The sequence below is a fragment of the Ovis aries genome, chromosome 5, assembly GCF_016772045.2.
Source record: "Ovis aries strain OAR_USU_Benz2616 breed Rambouillet chromosome 5, ARS-UI_Ramb_v3.0, whole genome shotgun sequence".
Lineage (NCBI taxonomy): Eukaryota > Metazoa > Chordata > Mammalia > Artiodactyla > Bovidae > Ovis > Ovis aries.
In genome coordinates, this window is record NC_056058.1 from 58,297,364 (window position 1) to 58,313,451 (window position 16,088).

General features: G+C 46.3%; 1 protein-coding gene across 2 annotated transcripts in view; it reads left to right on the top strand.

Moving 5' to 3' along the window:
- Nucleotides 1-283: 283 nt before the first annotated feature.
- Nucleotides 284-16,088, top strand: part of ABLIM3 (actin binding LIM protein family member 3) — a 132,761-nt gene continuing 116,956 nt past the window's right edge. For both annotated transcript variants that reach the window (XM_012178759.5, XM_060416591.1), the window contains exon 1: nucleotides 284-370. In XM_012178759.5, coding sequence (XP_012034149.2) covers nucleotides 358-370 — 13 coding nt within the window. In that variant the 5' untranslated portion in view covers nucleotides 284-357. The remainder of the gene's footprint in view (nucleotides 371-16,088) is intronic.

The following is a 16,088-nucleotide window of genomic DNA, read 5'->3' on the forward strand; positions in this document are numbered from 1 at the left end:
ACCCCCTTTGGGCTCCCGAGCCGCTGGGCTGCAATAGTCGGGGTGCGCGCCAACAGGCGCTGCCGGCCCCGCTTCTGTCGGGCAGTCAGGTCCCAGGAGCGGACGGACCCAGGCGCTCCCGTCCTCTCTGCCGCCTCCTCCTCCCTGCTCTCACCTGAGCTATTAGCCCACTCGCCTTCAAGGCCAGAGGCTACAGCCCAGACTGAGAGGGACAGCAGAGAGAGGGCACCTCAGGATACAGAGCTAACACTGGACTATTTCACCCCCCAGGTGATGAGTGAAGTCGAAAGATCGGAAGATTTAAAAAGCATCTGGAGTCTCCGTATTGAATGAAAGACCCAGTGCAAAGGCATCATCATGAACACGAGCCGTAAGTGGGTCCTCCTCTTCTTTGCCATGGGAACAGGGTGGGGGCGGGAGGTGCAGGAGCCGGCGCTGGGGTTGCCTGGAAGGAGGAAGGAAGCCTGGCACCGGGGGGACACATGCCCCCAGACTCCTCCTCGGTTTTTTCTGTGCTCCCTCCCGAGTACAGGGATATGGCTCCCGGTTTTCACGATATTTGCTAATGTTTTATTGGCCGCGCCACTTGTCTCCGTTGGGAAGGCTGCTTGTCTCCTTCTAGCAAAGCCTGAGAAGGCCTAGGAAGCAGAAGTGTAGCCATTGTCTGACTGAGGGGGCTCAGAGGAGACCTCCCAGCACACAGCTGGAAAGAAGAGGAAGGCCCTGCTGGTCTTGGAGCTGGGAAGAGGCAGGGAGGCTGGCCTCGGGCTGGTGGGTGGGTGGGTGGGTGTGGGCAGGCTGTGGGATAGGAACGAGCAGTTTGATAAACAAATTGCCAGGAAGCCACCTTTGGGTCTGGAGATTGTGAAATATCCTGCTCTAGTGTGCAGGCAGCCCCATGGGCCCAGGGCTGATATTTTTCACATACCTTAAGGCAGCATTTAGCCATCCTGAGAACGAGAGAAAAGAGACAAGCCCTTTGGCCAATGTCTCTGAAATGCCAGAAGCAGTAACTGCTCTGCAGAGGCAGGACCAGACATTTTACTGCTGGGCTGAGCCTCAGCTGCTGAGAAATGCAGTGAGAGATACAAGGAGGCCTAAGCTCTTTCTCTTCAGTTCAGTGCCTTTGACCATGGGCGCCCACTGGGGTAGGTGGCATGAGTGCCACCCTGAAAGAGAGATCTGGATTCAAGTCCCCCTCCTGGCCAGCTTCACTTGTCTGGGTTGTCTAGCAGCATGTGGGGTTGTTGAACCAGAGAACGCCTAGGAACATTCACTTCCCTGGGTCTTTGACTTGGCCCTCTCCTCTCTGGATCTCCAATTGCTCATCTGTAAAATGAGAAGGGTTGAATTTGAGCTTCTTCTAATCTAAGAATCTGCAAGTTTCTTCTAAAAAAGCTACAGCTGAGAAACAAGGTCATAAAAATCAGTACCTTCTGAGGCTGTGTTTGAGATCAAATCAGGTTTCCTTAACCTCCTTCCATTTCAAGGCTGTTGGCATGGAGGGGAGGAAAACAAAGCCAGGGAGATGGAAATGAAATATATTTATTTACTATATATTTGTATGAGTCATCTCTCTGCCGTCTTCCTTTGTGTATTGCATAGCTGCGCTAAGCAGGCAAGTGTAGCTGGACTCCCTCTGCCTTTTACAGCCCAAGAATTTTGCCTCTTGATTTTGACAGTCTGGAACAGGGCTGAGGCTTCACATGAGGCTCAGGAAAAGAGCAAAATTAGGTAGACCCGATCACCTAGTGGGCCACAAATTTGCATCCATCTGTGCTCTCAGACAAGTAAGAATGTGAAGTGCCTGTCACTTCTCACTATCTCTAGGCGGGGAAAAATGTATTTATGGGAGTCCTTTCTCACTAAACGACAGAAGAGAAAGATGGCTCATTTATTTTTCAAGGAACTAAGAAATTAGGTAACAAGCAACACTTTTTCTCTCTTTAGAATCATAAACTCTTGTACCATTAGCAACACTGAGTTTTCCTTAAAGAAGGAAATAGATTTTACTTAAAAAAAACATAAAAGTAGTAGAATTGAGTACTGCAGAAGAGAAGGACTAACAAAAATGCCATTCTAGCCTCATATACTTTTTCTAAGTGGGGAAAGCACGTTTATTTTCCAGGAGTAGGGGAAAATAAACAGAGTGACTCAGGCAGCCTGGGGGTCCCTGAGGTTCCCTATGAGGAAGTGATTCTCTTAAGGGCTACCTGGGGGCAAACTGTGGAGAAACTCTTGCTCAGGGCTTTGGGGCCAGGCTCCCTCGTCACTGCACCTCCTCCCCACGCTGGGAGTCTTCAGAAGGAAAGAGTAGAAATCAGACCTTGGAGGAGTGATGGTGTGATGGGGTCACAGGGACAGAGCATGGGCATGTGGTCCATGGGGTGACCTGATGTAAGCAAAAATGCTCGCCCCATTACCATGTGAGACTCCTAACTCAGTCCTCATGCCTGAAATTGAACCTAAGAGAAACTGTCACTCGGTTTTTTTCTTGCACTTTCCCTTCCTGAATCCTCACCCTACCAGCCACTGGGCTACGCATTTCACCTGCATCCCTCTCACATCCACCCTGTCAAATGGGCATTATTGCTCCATTTTTGCAGTCTTCAACTCATGTGGCTAGTTTTGGGTTTGTGAAAGGTACTTGGATGCATAACATTATCAACAGTGTGTGCCATTCCTAATCAACTGTTCAAATGTCACCATTGAGATGGGGGCAAATCATGAGCTTATTATTATATTGCTCGTCACTTTATCTGGAGAAGAGGTGCATAGGCTGTATAATCTTGGGATAGCTCAAGCCCTGCTATCAGGTGGGCCCAGGTTCTGGCTGTGTTTTCACTGGCTGGCTGTGTGGTCCTCAGGATGGTTGTCTCATCTGCAAAATGGGAATGATGGGACCTTCCTCCGCATGGAATGGAGATAAGTCTTCATGTGCCATGTACAATTGAGAGAGCAGTACCCGCAACATAGCTGGCAAGGTGTCAGCGATGGTGGCAAGGCTGTCATTGTCACTGCTGAAGTCATTGTGGTTCCTACCATTGTTGACCTTATGACATTAGCAAGCAAGTCACTCAACCTCTCAGATGTCACACCTTTGTCATAAATTGAAAGGAATGTAGAAATGTGATCTTGAGGACAAGACAGGTGGGTGAGAGATTGCTTTGTAAATATATGTAAATTTTTTATTAATAAGAAACACATGTCTCAGGTGGTTTAAAAAAAAAACAGAAGGAGTGCCCAGTCAGTGACTCCTCAGAGTATATTTTGGTTTAGTTTCATCAGAATTCTTCTGAAATCAAGCTGCGCTGTCAGTTCAGTTCAGTCACTCAGTCGTGTCCAACTCTTTGCGACCCCATGAGTCACAGCACGCCAGGCCTCCCTGTCCATCACCAACTCCCAGAGTTTACTCAAACTCATGTCCATCGAGTCGGTGATGCCATCCAGCCATCTCATCCTCTGTTGTCCCCTTCACTTCCTGCCCCCAATCCCTCCCAGCATCAGGGTCTTTTCCAATGAGTCAACTCTTCGCATGAGGTGGCCAAAGTATTGGAGTTTCAGCTTTAGCATCAGTCCTTCCAATGAATACCCAGGACTGATCTCCTATAAAATGGACTGGTTGGATCTCCTTACATGCTGCAAAACAGGGCTGTGAGAGAAAGCGGTAGTTCTGGAGATGTAGAGTAAGGTGGTTGTCCAGGCCTGGGAGAATGCAACAGGTGGGCTCCAGCCATCTGAACCAATAAGAGAAGGGGAAAGAGGGCTCCTTGCAGAGAGAACAAAACACCAAAGGCATGAGCAGGACACCCAGGGCTAGTACTGAGATCGTGGCCCCCATGGGCCAAGGACTTTAGGGAAAACAGAGCCATCATTTCTAGCTTGGCCTCTGTAAGTTGGGTGTACCTTCCAGCCTTTCTGTCCCCCTGCACACACCCAACCTAATTCCAGGGAGCTGTCACTTGACTCCTGATGTGCTGAGGCAGCCTCCTAACTGGTCTCCTTTCACCCACTCCAGCCCACTTCAGTGCCCCATCCACTCTGTGCATCACCCTCTGTTTAAAATACACATCCCATTGCTCTTAAGATGTGAGAGGAGACCCCTCGGCAAGGCCTGCAGAGTCCCCCGTGGCCCAGCCTTGCTCACAGCCCCAGCTCATCCACACATGCATCCACTTTCTCCGCAGTCCCATCATGTCCACCTCCTCTCATTCCCCTCCTGGAAAGCTCCCTGTCTCTAGCACCAGCCCCTCTGCCCACCACCCCTCTTCATCAGGCTGGCCTCCTCACCCCCACCCCGACCCCAGTCCGGCTAACACTCCCCCGATGTTCTCCTCCTGTTCCTTCAGAACCTTGTCTCTGGCGTCACACACTCACCCCTGTGGTCACATTTTCCTGACCCTACAGAGCAAGGAAAGTCTGGTCCCAGACCTCTTGCTCTCACATCATCCCCAGAGCCCCAAAAGCCTCACCACCTAATGTGCATTTTCTTAGGCAACAATGAGTCTTTGGTTATTTCCTGTCAGAGTCTCCCATTCTGTCTTGGCCCCAGGAGTTCCCAAGACCTGGGAATCAAAGCCAGGGGAGACTGAGTTGGCCCCAGAGCATCAGATGCCCTGAGCACCAGAGTCAGTTCTGTGTCATAAAATGCTGTGCTTCACTTGGGTTGGAACTCCCAGAGCTCCTGAAGGCCATGGCTTTCCTAGGCATAAAGCCAGCCCTGGAGAGTGCTGGCTGCAAAGTTGGAGAGTGACCTGCATACCGCATTAAATGGTACCAAGAGCCATTCTCCCTTCATTGCTTCCCCTGATGGTCTCTTCCTTGGCTGTTATTATGGATTGGCATGCCAACAAGCTACTCTTTTGGAGTAGGCTTTGTTTTGTTGAAGGCCTCCCAGGTGGCACTAGTGGTAAAGAATCTGCCTGTCAATGCAGGAGACGAGAGAGACATGGTTTGATGAGCCCTGGGTTGGAAATATCCCTGGGAGTAGGAAATGGCACCCCACACCAGTATTCTTGCCTGAGAAATTCTATGGACAGAGGAGACTGGTGGGCTACAGGCCATGGGGTTGCAAAGGGTCAGACATATCTGAGCATTGTTTTGTTGATGAGAGCAAAAACGAGTCATAGAAACCTCACAAAGGTGTCATGGGATAAGCAGACAGCACACTGGGGCAGTAAAATCCTAAGCTTTGGGGTATGGATTCCTGAGTTCAAATTCAACATCTATCATGTATTCTCTTTATAATCTTATACAAGATAGATCATGTCTCAACCTGAATTTTTATGATCATAAAATGTTGGCAGTAGTGCCAGATGGGTTGTTGTGAAGATGAAGTGAAATAGCATGAGAAACTCCTTGGTGGTAGGTCTCAGGGAATGACGTTGAACCTGAAGTTGCATTGGCCACTGAGTAGAGCAAAACTTTGAAATGATGGTGTCATAAGAGCCAAACCCTCTGGTTCAAAACTAGCCTGTTTTGCTGGTATTGTGGCCGTCACTGGGTTCAGCACACAGGAGAGCCGTGGCTTTCAGGAAATCTTCAGGAAAATTATTAACCTGGTATTGTATATGGCATGAGTCTAAAAGGGCAAGACAGGAAGTTAGGATCCTAGATGAGAGATAATTAACCTAGTTCTGAAAAGGTCTGAGGGCCAGGATTTGAGCGGCTGTAAGAATAGAACTTGGGCAAACTTCAGGAGATGATGAGGGACAGGGAGGCCTCGCGTGCTGCAGTCCATGGGATCGCAAAGAATCAGAAATGACTGGGTGAGTGAACAATAACAACAGTAGAAATAAGGGGAAAGATCCTCTAGAGAATGAAGTCCGCATGGCCTTGCACTTGATTGAACGATAGGGTGAAAAAGAAGAGGAGTCTGTCTTAGGGCCTGGCAGGGAACAGATGTGTGATTTGAGGGGATTTGAGCAGAAGCCTTTGCAAATATGTGAGAAGGATGTAGAGAAATAAACCAGAAGCCAGGATGGCCAAGGACTAGGAGGCTAGAAACAGTGGCCCTTACTACTCTTATCACACCTTCCCCCAGACTGAAAGAGGGAAAAAAAAAAAAAAAAGGAAGCCAGAGACTCAGTAAGCTGTAGGGAAGGTACTGCCTGGTGGGAGCTGTTGCTCCTGGCAGGCAGGCAGCTCATGGTAACACCCCGAGGAAGGAACCAGGGGAATAAATATCCTGACCTCTCTCTCCTTCCTCCCTTGGATTTCCTACGGTACCCAATCCAACCAGGAGCCAGAGGGCAAGGAAGGCAGCTGGGCCCCCACCGTAGTCAGCCTCCCAGGGTAGAGGGGGAGGAGAGCGGACCTGGGGAGGCAAGGGATTTCAGTATCCAAGACACCCAGATCAGGAGCAGCAAGACCTCCCTCTGTTCATGTCATTGCTCACATCAGGAACTCTAAGAATTTCTGGAGAAAAGGATCTATTGTAAATGGCACAGGAGGATCCCCTCTAAAGACATTCTAAATTCTCAAAATAGATGGAGTAGAGATGATTATATACTTTATAAGAATAAAGATTAAAAAAAATAAAACAGTACTTCCTAAATGAATAGAGCACTTGTTGACAAATGACCACTTGAGGCTAAGGGAGCGTTAGAGGAATAATATAAGGAACAATGTTAAAACCATCCCAAATGATTATAACACGCCTCTCAAATCACAATGTGATTTCAAGAGTACTTGCATTGCATAAAGGAAGTGATATCAGTTCTGAACTCTTTCATTCCTCTCTGGCAAAAGCCTTATCTGACTGAGATATCATCTGGTGTTGTGAATGTGAACAACTGGCCAATACCCAGCGTTAGCCAGATACCATTGTAGAGAACAGAAAACAACCAGAAGTGTGTAAGCACCTCTTGCTGGATGCTTTGCCAGTTAAATTGTTTTCCTGGAGTTCTTAAGGGCATAGACTGGACCTAGATATCTGGGTTCACATTCCAGCCCTGCTTTTTCCTTGCCATGTGTGCTTAGGCAAGTCACTTGCCTTCTCTGTACCTCCATTTCTCATCTCCAGTGATAATCACAGGGGTATAGTAATAGTGCCTCTCTCATAGAGTTGTTATAAAAAATAAATAGGTTAACAGTTGTGAATTGCTTAAAACAGTGCCTGGTATATAGCAAGAGTTTATAAAATGAATAAAAATAGTATTCTGCTGCTGCTGCTGCTGCTAAGTCACTTCAGTCGTGTCTGACTCTGTGCGACCCCATAGACGGCAGCCCACCAGGCTCCCCCATCCCTCTGATTCTCCAGGCAAGAACACTGGAGTGGGTTGCCATTTCCTTCTCCAATGCATGAAAATGAAAAGTGAAAGTGAAGTCACTCAGTCCTGTCTGACTCTTAGCGACCCCATGGACTGCAGCCTACCCGGCTCCTCCGTCCAAGGGATTTTTCAGGCAAGAGTACTGGAGTGGGGTGCCATCGCCTTCTCCAAGTATTATGCTAGAGCTGCTGTAATAAAGTACCTCCAACTGGGTGGCTTAAAGAATAGAAATATATTGTCTCATGGTTCTGGAGCTGAAAGTCCAAAATCAAACTTTCTGCTGGGTTGGTTCCTTCCAAGGGCCGTGAGGAAAGGATCTGCTCCGGGCCCCTCTCCTTGGTCGTGGTGGCTGTCTTCTCCCTGTGTCTCTTCACATCGCCTCTGTCTATGCATATTTCTGTGCCCAAATTTCCCCTTTTGATAAGGACACCGGTCTTATTGGATAAGGGCCCACCCTAATGACATCATTTTAACATGATTACCTCTGTAAAGACCACATATCCAAATAAGGTCACATTCTGGAGTACTGGAGGTTAGGACATCTATATATAAATTTGAGGAAACACAATTCAATCCATAAGGCATTTGTTAAGTAAATGACTCCTCAAGGGGAGGATTTCCCTGTGGATCAGTCTTCCCAAATACCAGCCACACCCTGGGGCTAGTGTAGGATGCTGATAGTTGGTTATCTACCTAGTCTTGATGTTTAAACTCTAATTTTACCACCTCTAACCAGCAGAGATGGAGCCTGCCCTGGAGAGCTTGAAGGGAGTGATCACACGTAGGAGGTGCCCAGAAAAGAGGACCGTGGTGACTCAGTATTCCAGTCTCTCTGCAAAACACACACTCCCCACCTTACCCCTCATTTTGGTCATTATGCACAGCTGTAACATTTCAGCAGTGAAACAGAATTTATAGTCATGGAATTGTTTTTCAGTCTGCCTGGTTCCTAGGAATGTCCAAGAGGGCGAACAAGAATTAGATTGTTCATTTGTTCACTCAACAAATATTTACTGACCACCAACTCTGCACCCGGCATGTTTCTGGAGACACAGCAGTAAATATAACAGGCATGGTCTTGCCTTCGTGGCTCATACAGGTCAGCAAAAGGGGCCAGCTGGTGGCCTGCATGATAGGATATGTTTTATGTGCCCAACACCAGGCTTTCAGAGAATTTTAATTATTTGCAAACACTCAGAAATCAAAATTGGGATTTCTAGCTTCTCTTTAAGGACAGCCTGAAAGACCCTGCATCCGCGCCCCTTTGTTCCTACACGGCAGACAATAGTCAGTAGAACTGCCTGCCTTGAGGAGGCATGTACTATTCTCTAGAGAGCCCCAGTTGCCACGTCTATAGGAAGAGAGGTGTCACACAAGAACAGCTTAATACTTTTCTATTACCTTGCCACTGTAGGTATTTGAATTTATTTTTAATTGAAATATAGTTGACATACAATATTATGTTAGTTTCAGGTATACAACAAAGTGATCCATGTATGTCTGTGTATATATACACACACATATATATATATATACACACACATTTTTTTTTTCCGATTCTTTTCCATTACAAGTTACTCTAAGATATTGAGTATGGTTCCCTGTGCTATATAGTAAATGCTTGTTTATCTATTTTATATGCAGGCATTTGAATTTTTTAAACTCTAGTCTAGTATATGACCCATAAAACATCAAACACAGAGATGAGGAAACCACAGCATATTGTTCATCATGGGAGAAAGTTCTATCTCGAGTTAGCAGTTGATTAACACCGCCATGCCATAAAGTGCTCTTGAAGTGAGCCAGATCCTGCTCGTGGCCTTTTTTTCCCAGCTGACACATTCCCAGAGGGTGATATCATATCCTTTTGGATACAGTTGGGCAAACAGTACCCCACCCCCAACTCCTAGAGGTCAGTTTCACTTCCAGAGGAATCTGTTAGTAGGGGATGGGCACAGACGAAAGGAAAGCAGTTCTGGATAACTGATCCCAGTTCTGGGTCCCAGTTCTTTATCAGCCCAAAAGTAGGACCCTGGGAGGCTGGACTGTTCCAGAGGTTGTTGTGACATGTGGGACATGCCTGGTCCAGTGGAGGGCATCTAGTCGACAGCATGAGCTCCATATCTGTAAGGTCAGTTTATACACCCACTCAGCTAAGGGGTGATTACTGAAAGGTCACACCTTGACCCAGAATGGCTGCATAAGACCTCTCTGTTATGATGGGGATCTCCTACTTGAGAAAGAAAGGTGAGAAATTGGGTAATGCCAACAAAATTTCTTCAGTTGATACCAGATTTTTCTTCATTTCTCTGGAAGAAATCAGGATAGTAAATCATTCATAGAAAGCAAAGCATAGTACGTAGCACATTGTTGTTGCTCAAAAGATATTTGATGGTTTAATTCATTAGTGAAAAGCCCACTCTCTTTTCCTTTATGAAGATCTCTCTTAGTTTCATCTTTATGACCATCTGCTATGTTGCCAACTTGGATATTCCAAGGCACTTCAAATTCAAACTAAAATTTTATAAACTTACTCTTTTTTAAATGAAAAAAAAAAAAACCCACAAAAAACCTTCTACTCTGTGGTCCCAGTTGATTGCTAGACTCTCCGTTTACCCAGTAAGGAAGTTAGTAATCAGAAACTAGCCCTCATCTGCATTTCCGTTTCCTCCACTCCCCTGTGTTCAGTCTGGGTCCACATCTGGTCATTCCTACCTCCCACATGTAACCCAAACTCTTCCTTCCTCAGAGGCCATCACTGCCCAGTGTCCCCAGCACCAGCCACGGCAGCCACTGGAGTAAATGGTTGGGGGAGGGGTGGGTTGAGTTCAAGTTCAGTTGCAGGCATCAGAGCCGTGTGGGCTGCTGGACAGTGTGATTCCAGGCTGCAAAGGGCAGGGGGGGTCATAGCGCTGCTCTGGAGAACCCTGATTAGGCTGTGTCTGAGCACTGTATCCAGGGCGGAGCATGCCCAGCAACGGAGGAGGACTTGAAACACCCTGAGGAGAGGGCCCTGAAGGAGCAGTAGGAATCCTCCAGAGTTAGCCCCACACATTGGTTCTGTGTCCCCCGGAGAGTATAGGTGATCCCTTGGTGATTTCACATGATGCTAACCGGACTGTGCCCTGCAATCCAGAAGTGTTAGCCTTGTTTCCGAGTGCCCCGCCAGCCAGGCAGGAGGTCCAGACAGGCTCCACTTCGCCATCCTGTTGCTCCCTGTGCCGTGGGTACCGCTGCATGCTCGTGCCACAGCCCCACCCCCTTCTCTGGCAGAACTCCCCTCTCCACTGCCTGTATCATTTCAAAAGCTTTTTCCTCGCATCTGCTTGATTTTGTGCAAAGCACAGGTCTTTCTCCATGGGCTGTTATCTCTTGCCCTCACCCGCACCAGCAGGGCCAATGAAAGGACTGCCTTGCAATGGTCTAATGACACAGTTGATCTATTTTAAGCACCTGAAGCACACTCCACCAAGTGCCAATCTTCCCGCAGCAAGCTGCTCTCAGCGTGCGGGGCCAGGGCCAGCTCGAGGTCTGCTGCTGCTTTTTGAAATCTGGGGAAGCAGCCCAGGGATCCGGACCCTGCCCGTCCAAGGACGATCTAAAGCAACCGTAAAATTAGATATCTTCACAGTCGGTATGAGGTATTCTGCAAGGAGAATTGCCCATAGTGTCAGGAATATAGGGCACAGGAACCTTGAGTGACCATAAATTCCTCTTTCAAAGGGCAGGAACAGAGCCTGGGCCCATTTCAGGTGGGGAGAAGGGACCTAGGAGGCAACATTTCAGAAACAAAGAGGAGCTCAAGCCCCATGAGAAATGCCTGAGCCTTAGACCCATTTTTCCTCCTCCTCCTAATCAAGAGACATTCTTTTCCGATTATAGCCTATCTGAGTGCAATTATTTACAAATATTATTTATTTAATCCTTGCAACAATCCTGCAAAGCCCTTCCCTGCTCTGCATGTAAGGACGGTCCCCCGTGTTACATGGACTGTCACCATTCTCCACAGAACTCACCATCATTGGTAATTGTATTAGCCATTGGCTTGTCATTTCTGTCTCTTATCCCCTTTTGGACTATAAGCCACATGATGGCTCTGTGACAGGCCTGTTTTGTTCACTGCTGAGTCCTCCAAACTCATTACAGCTCTTGGCACAAAGTGATGGCCGCCAGTGACTGTTCATATTGGTTGAGCATTAACTGTGTGCCAGGCACGGTACTAAGGTCTTCACAGACATGAATGCATTTAACCCTCACAGAAGACCTATGAGGTAGATGCTAATAATATCCTTGTTTTACAGAGGGGCAAACCAAGGCTCAAAAAACAAGTCTCTGGTCCTAAATCTCATATTTAACAAGTAATGACGCCTTGAATGAATATGTGAATGGGAGGATCTAACAGAGACTATTAAATACTCCCATTTTGCATAAAAGGGAAATGAGGTTCAGAGGTACAGTCTCCTGGCCTCAGTCACACGAGCTGGGAGGTGGTGGAGAAGGTATTTGAAACCACGTCGAGCCAACTCCAAGGATCCTTTCCCTCCTTCCTGCTTCCTCCTCTTCAGTCTTTCCCCATTTTACTGTGATGAGAGTTACGGGGTGAAGGGGAAGTACAGGTTGGGGTGGCTGGTCTTTTTCCTGTTGGATGTTCCAGCACTGCTCTCTTGTTCGCTAGGGCAATGACACAAGTCCCTGCTCTCTGCATGGCGAGGTACCAGGTGCTAAGGGATTGGAGATGCACAGGAAAGAATGTGACCTCAGACAGCCTCCTTCCGGCATCACCCAGGGGCAGACACGAGCAAGGGTGACTGTAATAAAATAAAACCCTCCTGGCTGTTGAGAGGGCAGGAACGAGTGAAGAGGGAGTCAGGCCAGATTCCCCTGAAAGAGCCGGGGTCTATTTTGTGGAGAAGGTGCATTCAGTCCAGATCTTGAGAGATAGCTTGGATGGGGAAGAAGGACGTTCCCGATGGGCTCATCCATCCACTCTCGCAGGCGAGCTTCCACATTCACTTGTTGCACAACTTATGCATCCCAGACCCATGGCTGGGTGGGGAGGGTAAAACAAACAGAGACAAAGTAAACAGAGGGTTTCAGGAAAGGTCAGCAAGTCTGGTTATCTATGAAGTATGAGGAGGTAGACAGTGAGGAGAGAAGGTGGGGGCGGGGGTGGCTGGTGAGGATCAGATCTTTGAGAGTTGTACATGCCAGGCTGGAGAGTATTTGTTACAGTCTGTGACCAATAAGGAGCCATGAGAGGTTTTGAGCTGAGCAGTGACCCCCCTCAGAGCTGTGCATTATTTAGGAAGATCTCCCTGGTAACACGTACCTGATGGATAGGAGAGCCCAGAGGCAGCAGAGGCTGGCTGAGCACCGTGGAGCAGGTGTGAATGGATGAGAAGGGAAGGCACGGGGAGCAGAGAGGATGAGCTGGCGGGTTCCCTAGGCACGCTGTGCATCGGTGTTGGTGTCACTGCTCTTGTCCCTTCAAGTGGACCTGTTAATCTGATTCTGATTGCTGGGACTGTGCGAACTGATACTTTGAAAATTAGGTTACTGACCAAAGTGAGATGCTTTCGATAGTGTATTTGATAAGCACTTGAGCTGTGGAGTCAGAATGCCTGGGTTCATGTTCCACCTCAGCCAACTAGCTGTGCAACCTTCTGTGACTTTCTTTACCCCCATTGCTTCAGCTTCCTCTCAAGGTGGTTGGATGGGGGAGGGCAGAGTGAGGGAATGGGTGTTAGATGCCTAGCACACACTCAGTAATAATTAATGAAATACAGTTGAATGTGTTGGAAAAAAAAACCCTTTCAATAAACAAATTAATCAACACATGGCATGGTTAGGACCAGTCACCGCTTAATCATTCCATTGAAGAGAGGAACAGAGGTATTGATAGCCTAGGACTTTTATTTCACCAACATTTAATTTTATTTATTTATTATATGTCAAACTATATTCTAAACTCTCTGTGAATTGTCTCTTTTGATCCAAGTGTGAGTCAGGAATGAGATTAATGTTGAAGAGGACAATCTTAATTGAATAGGGAGAGAGTCATACCAGGCCAAGAATTGACAAACCTTTCCTGTAAAGGGCCAGGTCATAAATATTTGGAGCTCTGAGGGCCATATGGTGTCTGAGGCATAGAAGCAGCCCTTGATAATATGTGGTCATATGGATGAGGCAGCGGTTGAGTCGCAATTTATTTCCAAAGGTAAAGGTGAAGGGGGATTTAACCTGCGGGCCAGTTTGCTGATCCTTATGCTACATAATCTCTAAGGTCTCTTCCAGCTTTGAAATTCCAGTCTAAAAGGAGGACACAAATACCTAATCTCTCTTGCTTAGTTCATCTTTGTAGCTATAAGAGAACTTTACCTGAAATATGATAAGGATTACACTGGAAAGATAGACCCAGAAAGGACTCTAGAAGGCTTCATTCTCTTTGTGGCTCTGTTTTCTGCACAGCCTATAATTCATACTCCGGGATTACCTGACTCATCTCATGTGATCACTAAATGCCAGGGTGCACAAGCTGCCCTAGGGTCTGTTGAGTAGACAGCTCTTGATACTCAGGTCAGAGACTCTCCATTTGCAAAAAAATATACAGGGCAATATCCATGCCAGGGCCTCCAGGCGCAAAGTGAAGTCTCTTCCAGCCTTGCTCCCCATTCAGATTTCCTGCTCAGAGCCTCCCTTCCTCTGTAACGAGGTGCGATAGCCGAATTGTCTGTCCAGCATGTTTTATCATCCCTGCTTCTGATTCCGTGCAAAAACTGCCCCTAACTCTCTGGAGTACAAATGAGCTGGCAATTGTGGTGTCCTGCCCCTCCCCCAGGTGGTGGCACGTGACCTGGACTAGCCAGTCAGCTTGTCCCATCTATCTATACCACAAGGATTTGTTCATCAGTGGACATTAGACCCAAGAGAGGTCAACCATAGTATTCTCTGGAATTGTATAGGGAAATACTAGGAAAAAGTATTCATTCCATTAAGGTTGCTGAGCTAAGGCTCTCGGAATACTAGTGGGCATTCCTATCCAGCATGTGGGAAGAAGCTGTTTGAAAAAAGTTATAGCTCTGACCATATAGTAAAACCTCTGAATCCAGCCAGATCTGAATGCAGAGGCTTGCTCAGCCCACTCATAGACCTCTCACTTGTAAGAACCAACATATTCTCTTTTTTGCCTAAACTAATTTTGAGTTTCTGTAAATTACAATGGAAAGGATCCTAACTAAGGCACTTGCTGTTGTTATTTTACCCTTTTTCTCATAGGCAATACCTCATATAATTATCCTCATTTATCAAAATTCTAGCCATCTTTAGGCTAAAAACTTCCTCTCCTCCACTCCTAAAGTGATTTTTTTCCTCTTCTAAAGTCCCTAACCCTTGTTTTAAAACATTTTTATGATTATGGGTCACTTGCTGTAACTCAACAGCTTTATTCATGTGCATTTCCTAGCACCCTCCTTAGACTCTAAGCTCCTTGAGAATAGGAGCCAGGTGTCAGTAGGGAATAGTGCATTTGTTCTACAACTACAAGCAACAGACCTCTGCAGAGTCAGAGCATTATTGCTGCAGCTTGCAAATCCATGTACGCACAAGATGCAAATGCGTAACATTCTGTCAAATGCATGCATATAAGGAAAATCAATGTGGTAAAATAATTGTTACTTAAAGATGATACTAACATAGTGAGGCTAATATTGTTGACAATAAAAAGGAATCCTCCAATGATCTGGATGTGGTTACATGGATGTAAACAAATGTAAAATTCTTAACCTTTACACTGAAGATTTATACACTTTATACAAGTTACACCACAATAAAAAGTAAAAAATAAAGGAGTCCTTATACCTTATACTTGATAACCCATCCATCACTAGTCAATACACAAAGTTTGAGATAGGTCTTAGACCTTAATAAATGAAAAGCTAAAACTGTACAGCTTCTGGAAGAGAATATTGAAGATTATCTTATGATCTTGAGGTAGGCAGTGACTACTTAGAACAGTAAAAGCAGCAAAGATGGGCAAGAAATTCTAATACTTTACAAAAGAACATATACAAATGGGTGCTCAGCATCATTAGTCATCAGTTCAGTTAGTTCAGTCACTCCTTTGTTCCAACTCTTTGTGACCCCATGGACTGCAGCATGCCAGGCTTCCCTGTCCATCACCAGCTCCCAGAGCTTGTCCATCAAGTGGGCGATGCCATCCAACCATCTCATCCTCTCATCCCCTTCTCCTCCTGCCTTCAATTTTTCCCAGCATCAGGGGCTTCTCTAATGAGCCAGCTCTTCGAATCAGGTGGCCAAAGTATTAGAGTTTCAGCTTCAGTCCTGCAAATTAAAACCACCTTTTTACACCCATAAAAATGGCTTAAGTTTCTCATATATTGTTGGTGGGAATGTTAAATGGTACAGCAACTTTGGAAAACTGTTAGTTTCATAAAAACTCAACACAATAATATGAAGATCCAACAACTCCACCCGTGAGAGGTGAAAACATAAATCTGCAGAAAGTTTTGTGCAGGAATGTTCTAGGCAGCATAATTCATAATATTGCAAAGCTGGAAACAACTGGACTGTTCTTCTGTGGACAAATGGATAAGCAAATCTGGTTACATTTCCACAGTGGAATACTATTCAGCAAAACAAACAAAAATAAAACAAAAAAGCAACTATGATACATGCCAAGCATGAATGACTCTCAAAAAAAAAAAATTGCTGAGTAAAAGAAGTGAGACAAAAAGAAGCACATACTGTATGATTCCATTTATGAAGTTCAAGAACAGGCAAAACTAATCTGTGTGGATA